The following is a 24,505-nucleotide window of genomic DNA, read 5'->3' on the forward strand; positions in this document are numbered from 1 at the left end:
TTTCTATGGCTCAGTTTCATGGATTTTGCAAAAATGGCCAGCATTTCCTCGGTGACTCCTGACTCCTTATTCCGCTGCCCACGCATGAGTCGTTCAGTCTACAGTAGGTGGCAAGGGGCTGGAAATGCAAGGGTGAGCTCAACAGGCAGGGTCCTGGCCCTCGGGGCTTATAGTCTACTGAGGGAGACAGACAATCAGCAGAGGACCACATGGAAAAATATATGATTCCACACCGTGCTGGGCACCGTGAAGCTTTATCTCCTTGTCCTTAGCACGTGTCTGCCCTGTAATCAGCACCAGTCCTGAGAAGTGGACAAGTCACCCCGAGAGCTCAGTAAATGTTGGTGAACGAGTGAACAAGAATAGGATTAATGCTGTGATTGTGTCCAGTGCACGTAAAGTGAAAAATCGTTAACTCTGTGCAAGTGCAACAATAAAAAGCCCAGAAATTCGTTCACCTCCTGAAACAGTGGTGGCTGAGCTCATGAGGGGCTGCCAGGATGGCACACCTTGGAGGTGGTTGTCATGATATGTTGGGGTGTGGTGAAGGTTAAATGAGCAACAAAGAGCACATTTTATATGTATGATCAATGAGTGGGAAAATAAGCTTTTCTTGGTTATGTAAGAGTACACCCTTATAAACTAGTGAAAGGATAGATGTGGGATGAAAACCATTTCCACAAATTGCTGATCATCTGTTAGCTAACATCAAGTATAAAGTGATTTCTACTTTCCTGGGAGGATAGAGTCTTAGAGTTTTGATGCTGCGAAGGATCTTAGAGGTCATCTGGTCTAAATTCTTGGCCAGGGAAAAAGTATTCTTGTTACCAAAAGTTAGGTCGGCTACTCGCTGCTTGAAAGCCAATACTCGAGAGGCAAGGTTGGTGGAAAGGAAAGTTTCGTTTATTTTGGAGGCCAGCAACCGGGGGAGAAGGCAGACTGGTGTCCAAAGGCCAACTCTCCCCTGACAATCAGTGGACAAGAGCTTTTGAAGGGAATTTTCAGGGGTGTATAGATGGAGGGAGGGGGCTACGGGCAGAAGCAGCACAGTGAGCTCTGACAGTCATCTGGAAATTGGTCATGCAGTGGTCTGATCAGCGTCATCTTGATTGTTTTAAGTACAGTTAATCTTCAGTTTCTGGGTCAGTTTGTTCCTATTTCTTTGAGGCTAGTTCTCAGAATTGTGGCAGCTTATGTCATGGCTACAGTCTGATTATCATGTAGTTAACTTCTTCCACCTGGCGGGGGTTTCAGTATCTACAGAACAGCTCAGAGGATATGGCCATGGCTCAGAATATTATCTATAGCCCTTGAAGAAGAACTAAAAGTCCTTGACTTTGCTTAATGGCTGAACTATTGTTATTTGGTCGTGTTTGACTGTTTTCCTTTGCTTCTGCATTTTCTCACTCTCTGATTAATTTTTGTTTGTTTCTTTGTTTGTTTTTGCGGTACGCGGGCCACTCACTGTTGTGGCCTCTCCCGTTGTAGAGCACAGCCTCCGGACGCGCAGGCTCAGCGGCCATGACTCACAGGCCCAGCCGCTCCGCAGCACGTGGGATCTTCCCGTACTGGGGCACGAACCCGTGTCCCCTGCATCGGCAGGTGGACTCTCAATCACTGTGCCACCAGGGAAGCCCTCTCTGATTAATTTTATTCTTTGGCTAAAGTTTTTCTATAGACAAGAGGCAGGTGGAGGGCAAGGACCATGGGGTCCTTCTCCATTCCATTGTCTCTAGTACACCCAACAGATGGTCAACCCATTTCTACTTGGATATCTCATTGACAGTGAGGGGCTTCCATTCTTGGGAGGCTGCTGTTAGAGCTTGAATTGTGTCCTTGCAAAAAGATATATTGAAGTCCTAAACCCCAGCACCAGTGAATATGACTTTATTTGGAAGTAGAATCTTTACAGATACAATTAAGATGCCAGTATGACTGGTGTCCTTATAAGAGGGAAATTTGGACACAGAAACAGAAAGGAGGAACATCATGTGAAGACAGAGGTAAAGACTAGTGATGTCTCTACAAGCCAAGGAATGCCAAAGATTGCTGGCAACACCAGAAGCTGGGAGAGAGGTATGGGACAGATTCTCCTTCATGGTCCTCAGAAGGAACCAACCCCGTGGACACCTTGCCTTTAGACTCTGGCCTCCAGAAGTGGGAGAGAATACATTTCTGTTCTTTGAAGCCACCTGGTTGGTGGTACTTTGTTAATGAGGCAGTCCTAGGAAACCAATACAGCACCTTAATCCATTTGTTCGGAATCAGAATCTGAGAGTAGTGCTGGGAATCTGCATCTTAACATGACTTGAAGTCATTCTGGTCCTTCTGATGCCTAATAGTTCGAGAGCTTCTGCTGGAGACCCGTGTGCCCAAACCGTGCATCCTCTAGTTGGTTCTAGAGTCCCAAGCTTCCTCGTGTAAAACTGCAAACCCTCCAGCCCTCTGTCTCTCTTACCCTGGACCATTCATCTGCAACTCCGAGCCCTCACTGCCTGAAGGATGCTCCTGAGGGTCTTAACCCCCCTGCATAGCTTCCCACCTCTTGATCCAGACTTCTTCTGTGACACAAGGCATTTCTGTTGTCCTGAGCCACCTGGTTTGTGAGACTCTGTTACAGCAGCTCCAGGAAACCAATAAGTTGTCCATCTCAGTGTAGGCAGCTTGTAGTCCTTGAAAGGCCCTCCTCATCTTTAACCAGGAGTCCCCGTTCAAGGTTCCACGTGAGCAAGCAAACAGCCTGGTGAACTGTGGGCGTCATCCCGACACGGCCTCTCCTTGGGGCCCCTCACCTCTCTCTCCCAGACCTCTCCCCTCTTTCCGTCTCACCTTCGCCACCCGATTCCTGGTCATTGCCATGGCTTCACCGGCCACCTGCACTCACTTCACGTCCATCCCGGACCCTCAATCCATTCTTTTCAGTGACCCCGGCTTTGCCAGCCTCCTGTTGCTCTTGGTAAACCAGTGTCGTCTGCCCCAACTGGAAATAGTGTACACGTGGTCACCATTGCCAGATACCTCTGAAATCATCAAGAAGATGGTGGAACCTGGAACAACAATAGACATTTTAGGGAGGTGGCTTCTAGTGGATTACAGAGAAGACCATTCTGACTGTCTGAGCTCTCCCACGATGGAAAGCCCGCCCAGAGAGGCAGTTAGCACCCCTCACCATGCGTGTGCAGAGTGGTGGCTGGGGGACTTCTGCAGGAAAGATAATGAGGACACCTGGGCGTTGGTTGGAAAGATGACTTAGCTGATGTCCAAGGTTGATCTCATTTCTAAAGCCGTCTTTAAATGTTCCACCTTATATTTTCTTTCCCATCACTGTCATCTAATCTCCAGGTAGAGCAAGATCCAGCTATACAAATAAGAATTTCAAATGTAATCTATTTATGTAACATTCATCTCTCCACTTCTCCATCCATCTATCCATCTGTTTATGTTCCCTTCAAATTTTCTTTTCTTTGCCATAAAGAATGACACCAAGGAAGACTCTGATGGCCATAACCACAGCAACAACAGGGTGAAGTAACATTTTCCAGCATCTGTTTTGTGCCGGGCACCAGCTAAGTGCTTTGTGTGTGTCAGTGTGAGGCAGTGGGGCAGAGTATAGAGCCAGGACTCTGGAGACATGTCATGCCTTCAAATCCCAGTTCTGCCACCTAATAGCATTGTGACTTTCAACAAGGTAATTTTTCTGTGTCTCAGTTTCTTCACCTACCTTATAAGATCATCATGGGGATTAAATGGCTTGATATCCATCAAGCTATTAAAACAAAGCCTGTGCATAAAAGGCACTATTAATCCTCTCAATGACCTTCATTTTAAAAAAAATGTATTTTATTGAAGTATAGTTGATTTACAATGTTAATTTCTGCTGTACAGCAAAGTGATTCAGTTATACATAAATATCTTCTTTTTCATATTCTTTTCCATTATGATTTATTACAGGATATCGACTATAGTTCCCGGGGCTATACAGTAGGACCTTGTTGTTTATCTATCCTATATATAATAATTTGCATCTGCTAATCCCAAACTCCCAATCCTCCCCTCCCCCAACCCCCTTGCCCTTGGCAACCGCAGGTCTTGTCTCTATGTCTGTGAGTCTGTTTCTGTTTTGTAGATAAGTTCATGTGCATCTCAGTGGCCTTCATTTGACATGGGTGATAATATTCTTACTAACCAACTAGGGATCTAGGATCAGAGACATCAAATAACTCACCTGAGTCACCCGGCGCCTAAGAGGGGGAGCTGAGATTGGAAGCTAAGTTGGCGTGACTCCCGAGCTCATGATGTTTTCAGACATAGTGAAACACCATCTCTTGGGAAACGGCCAAGTGGAGAGAGGAACTCTCCCTTACATTTTTCGCCTGTTCCAGAGCTGTCCCGTCAGGTCTGGCCACCGAGGGGTTGGGGGAGTGGGCAGTGATGTGGAAACGCCAGGATAGAAGGAGTTAATGAGCCTCTGCTTCAAGCTTGGAGAGGGAGGGCCCAAGCTGACTTCTAAACCAAGAGATCTTTAAGAGGAAAAAGTCAAAGACAAGGATGCTGACCCTGGGTCTGACAATCTATTTGAGTTTATACCAAACTAAAAAATTTAGGGTTTATCATAACTTCAACCAGTGTTTCACTCACACACAGTAGTTAGTCTTACTCTGATTTAACCTGCCATTACAGTTTTGACAGTGAGGATACCCAGGAGGTATTTTCCCCTGAATTCTTATTGTCCAGGCCCTCAAATCGATTGGACATAAATATGATTTATGGTCTCTACATGGAATCTTGCTGCAGTGAGATGCCATGGAAATTGGCTCCTATGAGGAAAATTTTGGTTTCACTAATACTCAGTTGGTTTTTGTGGGTCTGTTATGCTTACATCAGCCAACATGGAGATTTGTATTATAAAAAGTGGCCACGGCCATTTCATTTTCACTCTGAATGAGTTACCCTCCACGTTAATGAGTCCTCTTTCTCATTCAGGAGAACACCTACCGCCTTCTGTAGCAAATCCTACTGTAGTTTCTTTCTGACACCTGGCTTGCCGTTTGGTGAGAACTTGATTCATTTTTATACAAAATAAATAAGGAAAAAGACACCTATGTCTTTGTTTCTTTTGTATCGTCCGTAACTACGCAAAGTATTAATCAGTTCTGGGATAAGTTAAGCTGTACCATTTCTTTTGCAAAGATGTTGTCATGGGAAAAAGCCACTAGTACATTTTAATGGCTTATATTTATGAAGCGCTCCCTCTGTGCTGGTCATTGTTCTAACTCCCATGTGAAATCACTCATTTGTAAGAGGGCTGTTGCTTGTACAGGAGGTATATGCAGCAAAACTGGCCAGGGTAAGTACATTCCTCTCTAAAGTACAGTGACAAAAGCTGACACTTCTGTGACCTGAAAAAATTAAATGTTCTCTAGGAAAGAAGCGTTTGAATCTTGCTAACTTTGCCAACTTGTTGAAGTAGTAAAGAAGATGAAGAATCCCAGTCCAGCCTGTGCAACTCAAAATGTCTTTGTTTCATGGAGGCATTAGGGACTTTTGGAGGGGGCGGGGAGTGGGAAAATATGTGTATTTCATTGTTGTCTAAATAATTAAAAGTACCATAGGGGGTGATGAGAATTTTACCAGTGGATTCAATCCTGTATGCAAACTATGCATTCTTAATATGCATTTAGTTCTTCTGTGGCTGGTTGGGAAATTAACAGATGACACCTTCATTAATTGCATGCTATTTTAATTGGTTTAAAGGGACATTTTTCTTTCTTTTGTGGCTTTGGAACGCCCTGACAGTTTTATTGTTACTTCTGAGAGTATATCCATGGTGATTAACATTAATACCATTAAAACAGAAAGTGTCTGTGAGCTTGTGTTCCCAGGGGATCGGGAAGGGTGAGCTGTGAGGACCGACTCTCTTCTGCCACCAATTTCCTGGGAGAGAGAATAGAAAAGAATAAGGAAACTACTGTATTTAGAAACAACAAAATGCCGGACTCCGCACCGTGTATTTTCTATATCTTATCTCTTTTAGCCCTGAACAACTACCTATGAGGATGGTCCCCATTGTGCGGTGGGGAAGCCGAGTCCTTTACCCGGCTCGTTTAAGCTAGGAAGCGATTTAACAGCAGAGAACTTATGGAAATGTCCTCCTGTTCATTTCAATTCCCATGTACCTGGCAAAGCACTTGCAGTTTACCCGATAGGCAGCCACCCATTTTCTAATACAAGTTAATAAATGAATGAATGAATGAATGTTGGATGGAGTGAGTCAGATAAGGTGTATGAGTTTCATATGCAGCTGTAACAAGTGACCACAAACTTGGTGGCTTAAAAGAACACGAATGTATTATCTTACAGTTCTGGACATCGAAGTCCAACATGGGCCTCGCTAGGAAAACTCAAGATGTCAACTGTAGGGGAGAATCCATTTCGTTGCCTTATCCATCCTCTTGAAGCTGCCTACATTCCGAGGCTCGTGACCCCTTCCTCCATCTTCAAAGCTGATGATTCCATCACTCCTACCCCCCTACCCCCGCTTCCTTCATCGAATCTCCCTCTGATTCCCATTCCTCTTCTACCTCCCTCTTCCACTTTTAAAGACCTTGTTATCAATCTCTGAATAGCAGCCTTAGTTCCATCTGCAACCTTATTTCTCCTTTACCATGTCACCTAACAGATTCACAGCCTCTGGGGATTAGGACATGAACATCTTTGCCGGGGGCATTATTTTGTCTACCACAAAAAGCTTCATTAAAGGTGTGAAATCTATTTTGTCTGTCTCAGTAGAGAAGTAATTCTTTTCTGAGACTGTGGAACATGGTTTGTTTGGTTCCTTGGATATTTAACCATGCACACACCACCTGGAAGCATCTCTTTGCTTTTTCCTTGCTTTGTAACCTGCAAACACTCTCCGCACATGCCATGTTCAGTAAGTACCCGTTGAGGAAATGAAAGAATGAAATGAACGAGCTGTTGTTTAAAACTATATTAATTTGGTCTAAAGGACACAGGAGACATTTTGATCTAAGATGGTAAAATTTGAGCATTAAAAAGAATAATGGCTGTAGTCGATTGAAACCCACCAAATATATACAATTTCATAGTGATTCTGCACAGAGGCATGGGGTCTTCCTAGATTCAGCTCAACATTTGCACTCTTCAGACTCCCATAGGCCACACTTGACCCCTTCTATGTAACTCGAGGGCAGGAACACAGTGTACGTGTCCACTGTGAGGGCAGCATTAGACAGTCTTCTGTGGGTGCCCTTGCCTCAGGTCACACTGCAACCTATAGCTGTCCAGGAGGTATTTTCTCCCCAAGTCACACAGCTCTAGTGCAAGGAGGTTCAGTCTACATCAAGCAGCTATGGGAGCCTTCCTGGCTTAAACGCTTCATACCCCAGAGTTGCCAGCATCTTTTGTAATAACTCGCGGGCATGGCTTCCAGCGTTTCCACAAGGGACATGCCCAGGTCCAAGAATGACCTCACTCAGGAAAGTTCAAAGCACAGTGTCTGCTTCCCTGTTAGGGATTTATGGTTCATTTACAGGTCCTCCCATCCAGATGTAATTTACTAATCAGGTTTCCTTTTTTATGACATTTGATGTTCTTGTCCTTCTGAGGTGTTCAGGTAAAAGCCAAAGCTCAGATTCTCAGGAAGTTGGAGAAAGTTTTATTAACCTTTTGCTCTCATACCTAAACAAGCAAATAAACCAACGAACAAACAGACCCCAACTCATTTGTCACCATGGGAGGTTGCGATGACACCAGCTCTTTAACTAGCAAAGAATCAAACATCTATCATAATTATAAGCTTTATGTCAGAGTAACTGCATTATTGAGGAGAGAAAGTTCTTTGTGAAGAATTCCAGCTTAAAAAAATACAGAAGAAATGATAGAATTAGAAAGTGTGATTTTTCAACCCCTGATGATATCATGGATCTAGGTAACAATTACAATGTATACTAAAACCATTAGGTGAAAGGTAGATAGGGAATTTCATAATATAGGGATCATGCTGGAGCCACTTGAACTTGTGATCCATCTTAGTATTTACCCATTGTATGATCCTACAGGAAGCACACGCTACCACTTATGGTACATTTTAAAAAAACAAATTTAATCTGACTCTAATCAAGACCTTAGATCTAACTAGTAGTTTGTGGAAATACAAGGGATAGAGGAACAATGACACCCTTTGGAAGCAATCAGCCAAGTCCAGAATGTGGGACGTTCTGCAGGATGACAGGTTTCCCCAGCAAATCATGGAAGGGAAAATGGAAGGGCAGAGGGCTTCTCTGGTGGCGCACTGGTTGAGAGTCCGCCTGCCGATGTAGGGGACACGGGTTCGCGCCCCGGTCCGGGAAGATCCCACATGCCGCGGAGCGGCTGGCCCGTGATCCATGGCCAATGAGCCTGCGCGTCCGGAGCCTGTGCTCCGCAACGGGAGAGGCCACAACAGTGAGAGGCCCGCGTACCAAAAAAAAAAAAAAAAAAAGGAAGGGCAGAATGATATAGAATAAAGTGGACTTAGTCAACATTGTGGGATTTTGTTTGGTTCTTGAATTAAACTTTCACCTATAAAAATTATTTTGGGACACTTGAGGTAGTTTGAATAGTGACTGATATTAATTATTGGAATTATTGTTTAACACTTTAAATATGATACGGTTAAATGGTATAGAATATGATAATGACATCAAGGTTAGGCAAAACTGATATACATAAACACATATATACACATATATAGACATACATATGCACGTGTGTGTGTGTGTGTATATATATATATATATATATGTGTGTGTATATATATATATATATATATATATATATATATATACAGTTGACAGTTAACGATGCATACTGAGGAAATTAAAGGTAAAATGAAAAATCTGGGGTTTGCTTTAAAATGCTAAGCAAACTTTTTTTTTTTTTTTGCGGTACACGGACCTCTCACTGTTGTGGCCTCTCCCGTTGCGGAGCACAGGTTCCGGACGCGCAGGCTCAGCGGCCATGGCTCACGGACCCAGCCGCTCCGCGGCATGTGGGATCTTCCCGGACCGGGGCGCGAAACCGTGTCCCCTGTGTCGGCAGGCGGACTCTCAACCACTGCGCCACCAGGGAAGCCCAGCTAAGCAAACTTTGAAGGGAGTGACTAAAACAAGATTGGCAAATATTGACAGTTTTCCAAGTTGAGTAATGATTACATTGGGAGTCTGATTATTCTACCTACTTTAAGTGCCTGAAAATTTCCATAATAAAGTTTTCTTTTCTTATCATAAGTTTTAAAATTTATTTTATTTTATTTATTTATTTTTGGCTGCATTGGGTCTTTGTTGCTGTGCATGGGCTTTCTCTAGTTGTGGTGAGCAGGGGCCACTCTTTGTTGCAGTGCGTGGGCTTCTCATTGCAGTGGCTTCTCTTGTTGCAGAGCATGGGGTCTAGGCGCACGGGCTTCAGTAGTTGTGGCACACGGGCTCAGTAGTTGTGGCTCGCATGCTCTAGAGTGCAGGCTAAGTAGTTGTGGCCTATGGGCTTAGTTGCTCCGCGGCATGTGGGATCTTCCTGGACCAGGGCTTGAACACATGTCCCCTGCATTGGCAGGCGGATTCTTAACCACTGTGCCACCAGGGAAGCCCCATAATAAGGTTTTCTTAAAACCCTTATATTTTTACAGTCAGATGCCATTTTCTCCTATCAAATTATTAAATATATTTAAACATTTTACAGGGAGGGGTGAAATAAGGATCCTACTGCATTGCTGGGGAACTTCTGGAAAGCAGTTTGGCAGGATGCCCTAAGAGGCTTAAAATATTGCTAGCATTTGACCCAGTGATTCCCTTTGTAGAAATCATACTGAAAAATTCATTGTGAATATCAAAAACTCTTTACAAAGATGTTCACTTCAGGTTATCTTAGACTTTGAATTTTGCAAGTAACCCAAATGTGCACCACTAGAAGAATGGTTAATTGAATCATGGTACACCACATCATGAAGTATTTTGCAACCATCATAAAGGAAACTTTTACAGTTTTTAAATACAACTGGAAGATGCCTGTTACAACATTAATTGAAAACAGGACAAAACTATACTTGCATCTATGTAAACAATATACATCCATGGGGAAAATATGTGTAGACAAAAAAAAAACTGGAAGCAAATACAACAAATACCTCCATTGGTTCTGACCGGGTGATAGACCTACTGTGAATGAAGTCTTTTTCTGTGTTTATTTTCCAGATTTTTCTATCATAGACATAGTTTTGTCCAGTGCATCTTGTAATAGTTTTATAAAGGTATAACCAACAAACCATAAAATTCACCCACATTAAGAGTACAGTCTGATATATATGTGTAAGTATATATAGCTGTACAACCACCATTACAACATTACAATCAAGTTTTAGAACCTGTGACTCTGTGAAGTATCTCACAAATATTTCTTGAGTAGACTTCATTTTTAGAGCAGTTTTAGATTTACAGAATAATTGAGAAGATAGTACAGAGAGTTCCTACATACCCTGTACATAGTTTCCCCTGTTATTAAAATCTTCTATTACTGTGGTACATTTGTTAAAATTAATGACCCAATACTGATACATTATTATTAACTAAAGTCCATACTCATTCAGATTTCCCTAGTTTTTACTTAATGTCCTTTTTCTGTTCCGGGATTCAATCCAGGGTATTACATTACATTTACTTGACATATCTATAAATTAATTTTTAATTGGAAAAAAGTAAAATGAACCTAATTTTTCAAATCCTCCAAATATTTAACCATTTTTCTCCTGGTCTTCTTGTTTTTGTTGACTTGTTGACAAAGACCATGTCTTATATTAATTATATTCCTTGTAGTTTCCAACATGGTACCCTGCAAATTTACTAAATAATATTCTGCTAATTTAGTCACTGTCCTTCATAACTGGATGGAGCAGAAGAGAGGGAGAAAAGGAAGAGAAGGAAGGAAAAGGAAAAAAGAAAGACCTCTTTACAAATAAGTTGAAACCTCAGAGCTCTGAGGGACCTTTGGTTTCTGCTGTGATTTTATGTAATGGAATTCTCTTGACCTTTGTGTTTCCCAGGCTGGAAATTGCAACCCTGAATCGGGCAGACTCAGATCTGGAAGCTTGTCGAACCCAAATCAGCAAAGATATCATTGCTCTTCTACTGAAAAATCTGACCAGCAGTGGCCATCTCTCCCCTCAGGCAGAGAGGAGGATGGGTGCTGTTTTCAAAAAGCAGTTTCTGTTGCTGGAGAAAGAAATTCAAGACGAGTATGATCGGAAGATGGTGGCCTTGACAGCTGAGTGTGACCTAGAAACGAGAAAGAAGACAGAAAGCCAGTACCAGAGGGAGATGGCAGCAATGGAGGAAGCAGAAGAGGTGCTGAAACGTGTTAGTGAGAGGGTAAGGCAACTTTGAAAGGAAGGCTTTCATTTGCCTCCCTCCTTCATCATTTATCCATCCATCCATACATACATACATCTACCTGCCCATTCATCCATCCACCCACCCATCCATCCATTCTCCCCACCTACCACCCTTCCATCTATCTGTCCATGTACTCATCCATCCATTTATTCACTCACCACCCATCCATGCATCCATTCATCCAAACTCCAACCCATCCATCCATCCGCCTACCACCCTTCTATCCACCTGCCCATCTACACTTCCATCCATCCATCCAGAATTCATTTAGAAAGCATTTACTGATCACTACTGTCTAGGCAGTGAAGGTACAGAGAGCACTGAGACATGGTTCTTGCATTTGAGAAGTTCACAGTCTAATGAAGGATTCTCGCATATAACACATGTGAATTCATTCAGCCATGTTGTAATAGAGGTACGTTCACAGTGCTGTGGGGTGTCATGGGACAGGTAGAATGGCTTCTTTCACAGAAAAGCATGTCCACAAGAGCACAGCTCAGGGGGGTTGTGATGTCAGTGCACACGTGTGTCCGTCTGGACTGCACCGCACTAAGTTCTCTCCAGCACGGGCTCTGGAGTCAGACAAACCTGGACTCATATTCTAGTACACTCCAGCTCAGCTCCGGAAGGTCTTAACTAGCCTCTGTAAGTCTGTGAGTCGAGGCTGAGGGCGCCCCCCTCTCAGAGTGGCTGGAAGAAATAATGCAGGAAAGGAGCCCCTGGTGTGGGCTGCAGTAGATTCTCGTGGACAGTGCCCAGTTCTGGGAGTTCTGACCTCTCGGCCTTCCCAGGGCTGGTCTCTGTTGATCGGAGATCAGCTCTCATTTTCCTAAGAGAGTGTCAGTTTCCATCTTGAAAGGAATCAAGCCAGAGTTTTTTTCCCAGGCGCACCAAATCCAGTCTGATTTCTACCTTCCTCCATGGAAGAGATGGCTGGTTCCCTCTGGTGACTTGAGCCCACATAACCTGTTCTGAAAATTTATCAACCTAGGGAGGTCTAACATCTTAGGAACGAGCTTCTGAACTCCTAACCTCCATTCTGCAGACTGGCAGCCGTGCACAGAAATCCTCTGGGAGCGAGTAGAGAGCTCTCAGGGTGACAGCGCCTGGCTCTCAGATGGTCGGTCACCTGTGGTCAGACTACGGGCTGGGCACTAAAGCAGAGAGGTGCGATTCACGCTGTCTCACCCCCAGCCACTCCCCTGCAGCTGGGGTCCCCTCGCCTCAACACACATCTCATTTTAGGGTGTGGCTTATTTTCTGTTTGGCTCCTGTATGGATTTCCTGTAGCTGCTGTAACAAATGACCACAGACTTCGTGGCTTAAAACAACAGAAATTTATTCTCTCACAGTTCTGGAGGCCAGAAGTCCAAAATCAAGGTGTCAGCCAGGCATGGCCCTTCTGAAATCTCTTGGGGAGAATCCTTCCTTGCCTCTGCCAGCTTCTGGTGGCTCCAAGCATTCCTTAGCTTGTGGCTGCATCCCTCCAATCTTTTTTTTTCAGTACGCGGGCTTCTCACTGTTGTGGCCTCTCCCGTTGCAGAGCACAGGCTCCGGACGCACAGGCTCAGTGGCCATGGCTCACGGGCCCAGCCGCTCCGCGGCATGTGGGATCCTCCCGGACCGGGGCACGAACCCGCGTCCCCTGCATCAGCAGGCGGACTTTCAACCACTGCGACACCAGGGAAGCCCCATCCCTCCAATCTTGACCTTGGTCTTCACATGGCCCCATGACCTTGTCACCTCCACTTCTGTCTCTTTTAAGGACACTCATCTTTTGATTTAGGACCTAGCTAAATGATCCTGTATTATTATCTGCAAAGACCCTTATTCCGAATAAGGTCACGTTCATAGGTTCTGGGATTACGATGTGGATGTATCTTTTTGGAGAGGGGGCAACGTTCAGCCCACCACTGTTCCCCTGGCTGACCGTGCTCTCTGATCTCCATCCATGATTGCACAGGTCAGCACTGTGTTTCCTTGAGTCCAGCACTTTAAAAGAATGTGTTAAACACACTGTTCACTGCTTCAGCCCCAAACAGTCTCATTCTCTCTCTCTCTCTTATTTCCTCAATTTGTTATATATTTTTTTCTGATAAAAATAATACGCATTCAATGAGGGAGACTTGGAAAGTACTCAGAAGCAGAGGTCGGCAAACTGGGACCCATGAGTCCAATCCTGCCCGGCCTGTTTTTCCTGGCCCTTGAGTTGAGAATGGTTTTTACATTTTTAAAGGATTGTAAAAAGTAAAAACAAAAAAAGAATATGTGACAGAACCCTGATGTGTCCTGCAAAGTCTAAAATATTTATCTGGCCTTTACTGAAAGTCTGCCAACTCCAGCTCCAAAGCATAAAAGGAAAAACCCAGAAAAAAATTGAAACACATTCCACCAGTCAACAGTAGACAAACATTCGTTCAGCCTGTTTGTTGAGTTCCTGCTGTGTGTCTGAGCCTGGAGACACCACTATGCTAAGGGGACCCCACTCCTGTCCTCGGATTTCAGCATAAACCTTTTGCTTTATTTTTACTTTTTTTTTTTTTTTTACAGAGTAAGGTTTATGGGGTTCATTGAACCTTCTATCATGGTTGTTTCCACTTACCATCACAGATGTCATTAAACGCTCTCACACTTAGCATTCACTGAAGGCCAGGAATTTTTCCGAGCACATCACCTGGACCTTCTCTTCAAATATTCACACCCACTCGGTGAAATGGGAATTGATAGGCTCCCACGTTTACAGGTGAGGAAACAGATAGGAGAAGGTCACCTGCCTGAGGACACGTGGGTGGACCAAGACACACACCCAGGCAGCTCTCACCGACCATCAGGCCTCACGGCCACCCTCACGCAACAGTGCATCGTAATCCTGGTGGGCTCCTGCCTTTGCAATGCTTTTGTTGCAAAGACTGCCTGCGGCAGCGCAGTTTTAAGTGTTTGCTCATTGTTTCCACTGGTTGTTGGGGGCACGGAGAAGGGGTGACACACAGTGTTCTCCTGCTCGCTCTGTGCAGGGCTCAGGGTGGGCGGCACCATCACTATGGATCCCCCAGGCCACCCTGTCCAGAGACAAGTCTCCTTATTTGAGCAAATCCACTTCCAAAAATAGCATAAAACTGCAAAAGTTAACAGAGCGATTTCCCTTCCAGTCTGTGCAAGTCATTCCATCTTAGAATGACTTTGTCATCTATTCATTTACTGTAATATTCTTTAAATAAAATGCATGAAAATATTTTGGCCATATTATTCCTCCAAGAATTAGTTTTTTGTTTTGTTTTTTTTTAAAAAAAAGCTAAATGAGGAGGATCAGTTTTTTTGAGTAAAGTTTAGGAATTCCAGTAATTAGTATAGCGATGAAATCTGTTCACATTTAAACATCTATATGATCCCGTACAGTCTGTAAAGCGTTTCTGCATGGAGAAGCTCTTAAGGGTAGTGGCAAATATAGACTCCGAAGGCAGGTGGCTTCGGTTTAGATCTCACTTTCTTCCTCCAGAAGGTGCCTTGTTCAGGCTCCTTGGGTCTCGGTTTCCCCATCCTTAAACTGGGGGTAATAATGATGCCTGTCATATAGGACTGTCAATACTTGTATAGTACTTAGACCAATGCTTGGCAGTGTCAGCCCTGTTCTACCCAGTTTCATTATTTAGTGTAATCTAAAGAAGCCCATGACATAAAACAGTCAGGATGTGAAATCTTTCCAGTTCAAGTTGGAGAAACAGAAGCCCAGAGGGGAAGTGTCTTGCCCAGCTTCCTGCAAGCAGCCACTGGCCGTTCAGCATGTGTACTTTGTAGGGGGACCCTCTTCCAGATCCACGTGCTTCCCAGCTACTTGGAGAAGAGGCAGCAGCAGCGCATCCTGCCCTGAGCTGCCGGAGGTTTCCTAACTCCTTTGAGTGTGTCTTAAAGGAAAAGATGCCTTAAGGGCAAGAACTCTTAACACTGGAACCGTCTTTGGGGGTTTTATTTCTATAAAACATTTTCACAATTTGTCCAGCTTGCTAAATTGAGTACAGGGAGTGTCATTTAGTACAGTCATAATTTCCTGACGCGATTTCGCATTTTTGATGGCCTAGACTCAGCGCGAAGAGCAGTTGTCAGAACAGCCTGGCACAGGCCTGCGATTCTCGAGCCAGGATCGAAGTACCCTATCCTGATCCAGGCCTCCCAATCTCTCCATGCAAGTTGCTTTTTTAGGCCTTTTAAGCCGAAGGATAAACATGCCTCATTTCTCTGAGAAGTCTATTTTAGTGGAAAGTTCAATAGGGAGTTGGGGGTGAGTGACCATTGTTTTAATGTACCTTTAAAAATGCACATTTGTTGCCAATATTTAAAATATAAAATTTTGGATAGAAAATCCAGACTTTCAGCTTCTCTTTAAAAAAATGGAAAGATATGGCCACACCAGGTTCATAGTCCTGCAGAGCCCCCTTTGGTGGGCTGAGCAGTGGCTGACCCCGTAAGCAGGGCTTTTGCTCTCTCTACTTAACCCAGTCCCCAATGCCCCCTAGTACAGTGCTTCCCAGGCCACCTCACATGACCTCCCCTGCTTGGCAGGCCTCCGTGGTGTCCCCTGTTTTAGGATTTAGTCTTCTCATCTGTGCCACAGAAGGATTGAACTAGAGCAGGGGATGAACACATTTCTGTGGGTCTCTGGACCCCCTTAGGAGGGCAGTATACATGGAAATGGGGGGGACTCCCACCAAAAGTTATTTTAAGGAGCATTTCACTATGACACAAACACATTTCCTCATGCCTTATTCTTCAGAAATACTATTCTAAGCAAGGACAGATAATTACGTTTTAGGATTTGCACGCGCACACTCAAGCACGTGTGTATGCGTGTGTGTGTGTGCGCGTGCACGTGTGCTGTGTGCTTGCTTTTTGTCCTGGCTGTGAGGAGTTAAATGGATTTCACCCCTGTTTCATTTCTATTAATTAAAATAAATTGAGGTTTGGAGCTTGTCTTATTGCATACTGTCAAAATAGAAGGTCACTTTCATGGATGAATGGACCTACCTGGGCACCAGCTACTCCCCTGGTAGCAGAGCATCCCTGTGGTGCCCAGAGCCAGGGGCCCAACACCCTCATTGTGGGTGACTTGCATTCTGTAATTTAGATCAAGTCAGCTGTGAATAACTACTTCTCTCCAGAAGAGAAGACCCCTTCAGCTTTGCCACATAATAATCTGACCATTGGAGTGACAGTCCCATCATATTCAAAGTTTATGTCCACACTCAGAGGGAGGGGATTTCTGTGACGTCTTACACCGGGGGCCAGGAATCTTGGGGGCTTCTTAGAATTCCACCTCTGCACGTGGAATGACTAAGACACCCTCCTGCGGCATGAGTCTTTTGAGGTAATGGGAGTGCAGATGCATCAGGAACTTAGTGAAGGCGTGTCAACCCCTGCTGCCCTCCCTCTGGACCACATAAAGTGGAGGCATCCCAGGAGCCACTTCCTACCTCCCCTTTGCCTCCCTTTTAACACAAATGTTATCAGCTTGGGCCTGATTGCTCGTATTTTTTTCTTCATCTAAGTTAAGGATGAAAGATGATGGAAATAAGCTTGAGAGCCTAACAGCACAGTCCATTGATGTTTCCATTTTGCGGGCTATTTTCAGGCAGTTTGATTTGAAAATTTCCACTCTTGTGAATTTTTTTCTTTGAGATGGTTCTGGAAAATGTTAAGATAACAGGGAGGACAGGTTACAACAGCATTTCCCAGAGTTTAGCAGCTTCCTCATGGCAAATTTGGGATTCAGTGTGTGTGTATGCCTGTGTGTATACATGTGTGCGTTCCATGTGGGTGTGCACACACATGCTTGTGTGTGCATGTGCACATGCGTGCACTGTATTTGTATTGCTGTGTGTGCCTGTATCTTTGTGCATGTGTGTGCACTGTTTGTTGCTGTGTGCATTTATATGCACTGTGCATGTGTATGTGTGCACATGTGTGTTGGTGGTGCATGTCTGTGTGCTGAGAGTATGTGTGTGTGCCTGTACACGTGCATGCATGTGTGTGCATTACTGCTGTGTGCATTGATATGCACTGTGCGTGTGTGTATGTTGATGGTGCATGTATGTGTCCTCTGTACATGTGTGTGTGCATGTGCACATGCATGTGCGTGTGCCTGTATGTGCATTATTGCTGGGTGCACTTATATGCACTGTGCACATGTGTTGGTGCATGCATGTGTGCTGTGTGTGCATGCATGTATGTACATGTGCGCATGCATGCATGTGTGTGCTCACATGTTGTACACATGTGCCTGTGCATGCCTGACCAGTGTGTCACCTCCCACGTGCCCCACTCTTCTCCACAGTCCGCTATCGAATGCAGCAGCCTCCTGCGGACCCTCCATGGCCTAGAACAGGAGCACCTGAGGAGGTCCCTTGCTCTGCAGCAGGAGGAAGACTTTGCCAAGGCCCACAGGCAGCTGGCCATTTTCCAGAGGAATGAACTGCACAGTATCTTTTTTACCCAGATAAAAAGTGCTATTTTCAAAGGGGAATTGAAGCCAGAGGCAGCGAAAATGCTGCTGCAAGATTACTCTAAAATACAGGTAAGGCCTCAAATGAGGCTCTCTCTGATGGAGGAGTCATTTTCCTGAACTGTTTCAGTAAATTTCTCCTCTTTCTGAGCTAAGTCCTGTCTCTTTTGTGCTGGGTTCCAGTGAACTAATGCTGTCTTCCTTCGACCTCTTGATGCGGCGGCTGAGTTTCCAACAAGCAGGGCAAATGGGGGCTTGAAGCACAGGCCTTAGACTCAGGCTCACCTGGACTTGCATTCCAGTTCCACTACCCATCAGCTCTGTGAATTTAAGCAAATTGCCTAACTTCTCTGAGACTCAGTTGCCTCACCTGTAAAATGAGGGTAATAGAGTCCCCACACTAAAAGGGGCATGATGGAGATTTCATGATCTAATTCATGGAAAGCCAGTGCTTGGCACAGTATATGTTTAATATATATAGTGGTTAAAAATATAAATATATATGTGCATACACGTATGTATGGTGATGTATGCCTAGGGTTTATGTTCTCTGTCTTGATATTCTTGGGTGAATTTGTGGGTGTTTTTGCATGTAAGCTTGAGTGTGAGTGTCATTAACTCAGACTGAATAAATTCCTAGATGACTGTGAAAATAGTTTATGAGACTGTCACTATTTTTATGAGGCCTGCCTGAGGCATTTTACCTGTGCCTGTCCACACAGTGCATCACTGGTGTGCAATAATGCACCAGATTTCTGGTCCTGGCACAGGCCTCGTGAGTGAGAGCTGCAACAGATCAGGGCTGTCCCACGAGGAGACCAGGCGGCTCTCGTGAGCCTTTTGGAAAGAGAGGACCACTGTCAGAAAGCACTGGGCATCTTGGCATGAAGAGAGCCGGCCAGCCTCTCCGTTTTGCTCTTGGTTTTTCCCAGTAAAACTTTAGGAGAGTAAATAAAGTCCTGGGTAGGTATTCAGACCCCACAGCATCACTTAGGGATTAACAGATTTTGCTGTCGTTTTGTCCGCTCCTCGTGATAAGCTGTGGCTGACTCTCCATGTTGGAAAGAACACGTGTTATTGTTAATAATACTGGGGACAAAAAAGTAACAGCCCTGGTGACAGTCCCAAGGCACAGACAGATTAGGATTTGAGGATCCCGACTCTGAGCTTCCCGACGGCAAAGGGCTCAGGTCAGCTGACTCACGTGATCCAGCTCCGTAGAGGATAGAAATGTCACCACAGTGTTCCTGCTGTATTGATTCTGCTGCCAGGAGCTCTCAGAGAGAAGCTGGCATTTGGCCACATCCCACCGACCATTCTGCTTTTCACTGTCAGGAGAGTGCAAATCCTCAGGTGTTGGACCTGGAGAGATTATAGCTTTTGTGTGGAAAGAAAAACATCATACGTTTCTTATTGAACAAAATGTTGAACTTTCGGGTAACCCACTGCATGGACAGTATTTCCCCAGATGGAAAAAAGACAGCAGAGCCAGTCAGTGGATAGTACACTGAGGCTGATGTTTTAATTACCGTGGGTTTAATTACTGCTGGTCTAATTATTATGCTACTGGTTGAAGCTGGATTTGGGAGACAGCCTATTATGAAGTTAAAACACAGGCCCTGGAATTAGATGGCTGAGTTCAAATTCCTGCTCAGTCATTTACCAGCTGTGTGATATGGACTCAGTTTCCTCATCTGTGAAATGGGAATAATAGTATCCTGTCCCTAAATTAAGTTACAAAAGACGAGAAATGCTCTGGGTCCAATGCCAGGCCCAGCAAAAACACCTAGTATATGCAAGGCTATTATTACTCTCTTGTGTTGCTTGAGTTCTTATGCATTTTGTACATTATAAGAACTTTGTGCTACTCTGTGACCAGGCTCATCTCATGTCCTCCATGAGAGTGGGAGTTCTGGGGTCAGAGCTGGTGGCTAATTTATCCCAGAACTTCAGCACCTGTCCTGGTGCTGTGTTTGGGGAGCGCCACAGGTGTGACTGTGCGCATGGGTGAAGGATGCCTGAGAGAAATTTATATTCCATTTCTAGGGTAGCAAAGTTAGTTGTTTTGATAACTCTTTACCATCGGGGTCTCAAATGCACTTTTCAAAGCCCTCATTTCTTCTGAGCCTTTGTTCGAGGCAGGGACATTTAAGGTGTTAATCCCAGGACTTCTATCCCCGTGTATTTTCTTCAGAAAGGAAATGTAATATTTTAACTGACTAGAAAGAATTTTCCTTAAATTTTATTTAAGCATACTTTCTTGATTTTTTTTTTAAACAGGACAATGTAGAAGAGCTAATGGACTTTTTCCAGGCTAGTAAGAGATACCATCTCAGTAAAAGATTTGGCCACAGGGAGTATCTGGTCCAGAACATACAGTCATCAGAGACCCGTGTGCAGGGCCTGCTTAGCACTGCTTCTGCTCAGCTGACCCTCCTTATCCAGAAACATGAGAGGTAAAACCCCAAAACCACCCAAAATGATGCAGACAAACAGCCTTGCCCCAGCGTTCCTCATCAAAGACCATCTACTTCTGTTCATTCAGCGCATGCACTGGCTGCTCCTGACTTATTTCTTAAGAATTCTCTAGTTGGAAGAATCCTTTGCATTACAGAATTTTTAAAACATACCCAATAGTCGAGACAACCAGACAGTGAGCCGACGTGTGCCCATCATCAGCTTCAGTAGGTACCAGCTTGTGGGCAATCTTGATGTAGCTATACATCCCTGCCCTGAGTTATCTTAAAGCAAATCCCCAACATTTCATAGAGAAATCAATGGTGGAGGCTTTCATGAACTGTGTGATGGGATAGCCCACTTCTCCTTGAGCTCTAGGACACCGCTGGCTCTTGCATTCACCTTTGTTTTTCTTTTTTTTTTGGGGGGGGAGTTTGTTTTTATTTTTGTATTTTTTTTTAATTGAAGTATAGTTGACTTAGTTTCAGGTGTACAGCACAGTGATTCAGTTATACATACATATATATATATCTATTCTTTATCACATTCTTTTCCCTTATAAGTTATTACAAAATATTCAGTATAGTTCCCTGTGCTATACAGTAGGTCCTGGTTGGTTATCTATTTTATATATAGTAGTGTGTATCTGCTAATCCCAAATTCCTAATTTATCCCTCCATGCCTTTCCCCTTTGGCAACCGTAAGTTTGTTTTCTACATCTGTGAGTCTATTTTTTTTGGTTTTTTTGGGGTTTTTTTTTGTGAGTCTGTTTTGTAAGTAAGTTCATTTGTATCATATTTTAGCTTCCACATATAAGTGACATCATATGGTATTTGTCTTTCTCTGTCTGACTTACTTCACTTAATCTCTAGGTCCATCCATGTTGCTGCAAATGGCATTATTTCATTCGTTTTTATGGCTGAGTAATATTCCATTACATATATATAACATATATATGTTACATACATATCTTTTTTATGGCTGAGTAATATTCCATTACATATATATATGTAACATATATATAACATATATATGTTACATATATATAACATATATATATGTTACATATATATATATATATATATATATATATACACGCCACATCTTCTTCATTCATTCATCTGTCAATGGACATTTAGGTTGCCTCCATGTCTTGGCCTTTGGAATTAAGTGTAAATACACAGATGCTTATCTTGGACTCTGAGTATTTTTTCTCAGCAGCACTGGGGTACCATGCAGCCAGGTAAATGGTGCTGTTCACTGCAGCCTCTAGCCCTTCGACAGCGTTCCTTCTCAGCTAGTCTATGAGACGCATAATTGTCAACAATGAAATTTATTCTTTGTAGGTTACAAGCTTTAAAATGAGTAGGGCCATGACGATAAGGTTGGCTTTCTTAGGACAAGCCGTGCTTTTATGAATTGGTTCTACTACCTGAGTAATTGTACTAGGACTTGGCAACTCTCTTGCCCTCTTTATTTATTTTTTATTTTTTATTTTTATTTTTTGCGATACGCGGGCCTCTCACTGTTGTGGCCTCTCCCGTTGCGGAGCACAGGCTCCGGACGCGCAGGCTCAGCGGCCATGGCTCACGGGCCCAGCCGCTCCGCGGCACGTGGGATCTTCCCGGACCGGGGCACGAACCCATGTCCCCTGCATCGGCAGGTGGACTCTCAACTACTGAGCCACCAGGGAAGCCCTCTCTTGTCCTCTTTAATGAGGATTCAGTAAGGTGCAAGTTATGTGAACACTTCCCACCCAAAGATGCTAATGAATTTCTCACTGCAGTTAACTTGACATTCCTGATTCATTTTCACTCAAGTGAAAGAAACATCTCCTTGCCTTGAATGGAAGCACCCAACAGCTGGGTATACCGTGGGCAGCAGTTACCAGGGAAGTGTTCTGTACCTCTGATTTTTAAATCCTATTTTAATAGGTTGGCACAGACTTATATTTCTGAAATGCATATCTGCCATTTGCTCAGTCACCTATTCATTCCTTCAGGAAGCTTCCATGGTGAATCCACGGTATGCCAAGCAGGGGGCCCAGCCCAAGGATGCAGACAGACTGGGAATGGTAGTGGTGATAGTGGCAACAACAGCAAAACAGAACCAGTAAGATATGTATGAGGAATTGTGTCGTGTGACTGTGGAGGCTGAGAAGACCCAAAATCTGCCATCTGCAAGCTGGAGGCCCAGGAAAGCCAGTGGTGTAATTCAGTCCAGAGGCCTGAGAACCAGGGGACTCCCAGCCCTAGAGCAGGAGAGGATGAGATGAAATGTCCCCGCTCAACAGTGAGGCAGGAAAAAAAAAGTGAATTCCTTACTCCTCCACCTTTTATTCTGTTCAGGTCCTCAGTGGACTGGGTGCCCACCCACATTGGGGAGGGTCATCTGCTTTACTGAGCCCACCCATTCAAATGTTAGTCTCACCTGGAAACCCCTGCACAGACACACTCAGAAGTGATCTTTAATCTGGGCACCCTGGCCAGTCAAGTTGATAAACAGAATTAACCCTCACAGCGTGTTTTTTCCTGCATTTTACCTCTTGGACTTTACTTGTGCCATTCCTGTCACTAGGACTTCCTAATCTACCATCTCCTCTTGGAGGATTCTATCTGTTCCACAGTGGTCCCCTTGAATGTTGCTGCCTCCAAGAACTCTTGCCCAATTGTAATTTCTCTCGGGATGTGAGCTTTCTCTGCACATCTCTGAAAAAGCTGACCTTACCCTTCCTGCATTTTCGTAATGACTTAGCTGCCTGTTCTCCTGCTCCTTCTGATGGTAGAGATTTCTCTGATTCAAACCAAACTAATATGGAGATAAACATTCAGCCACAGCACAGCCAAGCTGCAGGTGAGTTTGGATAGTGTGTTAACTAACCCTGCATCTTTTTCATCTAGAGCAGGCTACTTGGATGAAGATCAGATGCGGGTGCTCTTGGAGCGGGCTCAGACAGAAGTCTTTTCTATAAAACAGAAGTTGGACAATGACTTAAAGCAGGAAAAGAAAAAACTCCACCAAAAATTAATAATTAAGAGAAGACGAGAGATGCTGCAAAAGGTATATAAGGAATTATGCTCTTGATTCTTTACATAACCATTGTGAACACCCACCAAGTGCCGGGTTCCATGCCAGGCACTGCCATCAGAGGGCTAGGACCCGAAGGGCAGCTGGGCAGGCATCCTGATGTGCCATCTGCAGTTGATTAGTAGTGACTTTTTGGAATGCTGCGTCAAGATCTCTACAGGTCCTAGCAAAGCTGAGGGTTGCGGTAGGTTAGTAATGTCTGCCAGGGCAAGGGAATAGGAGTGCTGGTTCCAGTGAATAATGACTGATGGGTGCTACAACATTTATGGAGTGTTTAATTGGCACTGTGCTAAGTGTATTATGTATTTTATTTAATCCTTACATTAACCCTATGAGGTAGATGCTACTGTTTTCTGTTTTTGTTTTTTTTTTTTGCGGTACACGGGCCTCTCACTGTTGTGGCCTCTCCCGTTGAGGAGCACAGGATCCGGACGCGCAGGCTCAGCGGCCATGGCTCACGGGCCTAGCCGCTCCGCGGCACGTGGGATCTTCCCGGACCGGGGCAAGAACCCGCGTCCCCTGCATCGGCAGGCAGACTCTCAACCACTGCGCCACCAGGGAAGCCCTGTTTTCTCTTTTTTTAATGAAGACTTCGAGGCTGACAGGGCTTAAGTGTGGTGGTCTGTTTGCGCTGCTATAACGAAGTACCAGACTGGGTGGCTTATGAAGAACCACAATTTATATCTCACGGTTCTGGAGGCTGGGAGTCCAAGGTCAGGGTGCCGGCAAGGCCGGGTTCTGGTGAAGGCCCTCTTCTGGCTGCAGACAGCTGACTTCTTGCTGGTAGAAGTCAGAAGGGTGGAAAGGGGGAGGGAGCTTGGTGGGTGAGTGTAGGGCCTCTTTTATAAGGGCACTAATCCCATTCAGGGGGCTCCACCCTCATGACCTAAGCACCTCCCCGAGGCCCCCTCTTCTAACACCACCATGTCCCACGTTAGGTTTCAACATATGGATGTTGGGGGAACACAAGCATTCAGATCACAGTATTAAGTAATGAGGTCAAGGTCACATGTTTAGTGAGTGGCAG

The 24,505-nt window shown here is 44.4% G+C and overlaps 1 protein-coding gene across 1 annotated transcript in view; it reads left to right on the forward strand.

Annotated features, from left to right (window-relative positions):
• Positions 1 to 24,505, forward strand: part of EVC2 (EvC ciliary complex subunit 2) — a gene marked incomplete at both ends in the record, with an annotated part of 139,208 nt that overhangs the window by 62,596 nt on the left and 52,107 nt on the right. Inside the window, 4 exons of the mRNA XM_082838642.1 lie at positions 11,093 to 11,417; positions 17,767 to 18,006; positions 20,215 to 20,390; positions 23,292 to 23,451. Coding sequence (XP_082694768.1) covers positions 11,093 to 11,417; positions 17,767 to 18,006; positions 20,215 to 20,390; positions 23,292 to 23,451 — 901 coding nt within the window. The remainder of the gene's footprint in view (positions 1 to 11,092; positions 11,418 to 17,766; positions 18,007 to 20,214; positions 20,391 to 23,291; positions 23,452 to 24,505) is intronic.

The sequence above is a fragment of the Leucopleurus acutus genome (assembly GCF_964270905.1).
Source record: "Leucopleurus acutus genome assembly, chromosome: 4".
Lineage (NCBI taxonomy): Eukaryota > Metazoa > Chordata > Mammalia > Artiodactyla > Delphinidae > Leucopleurus > Leucopleurus acutus.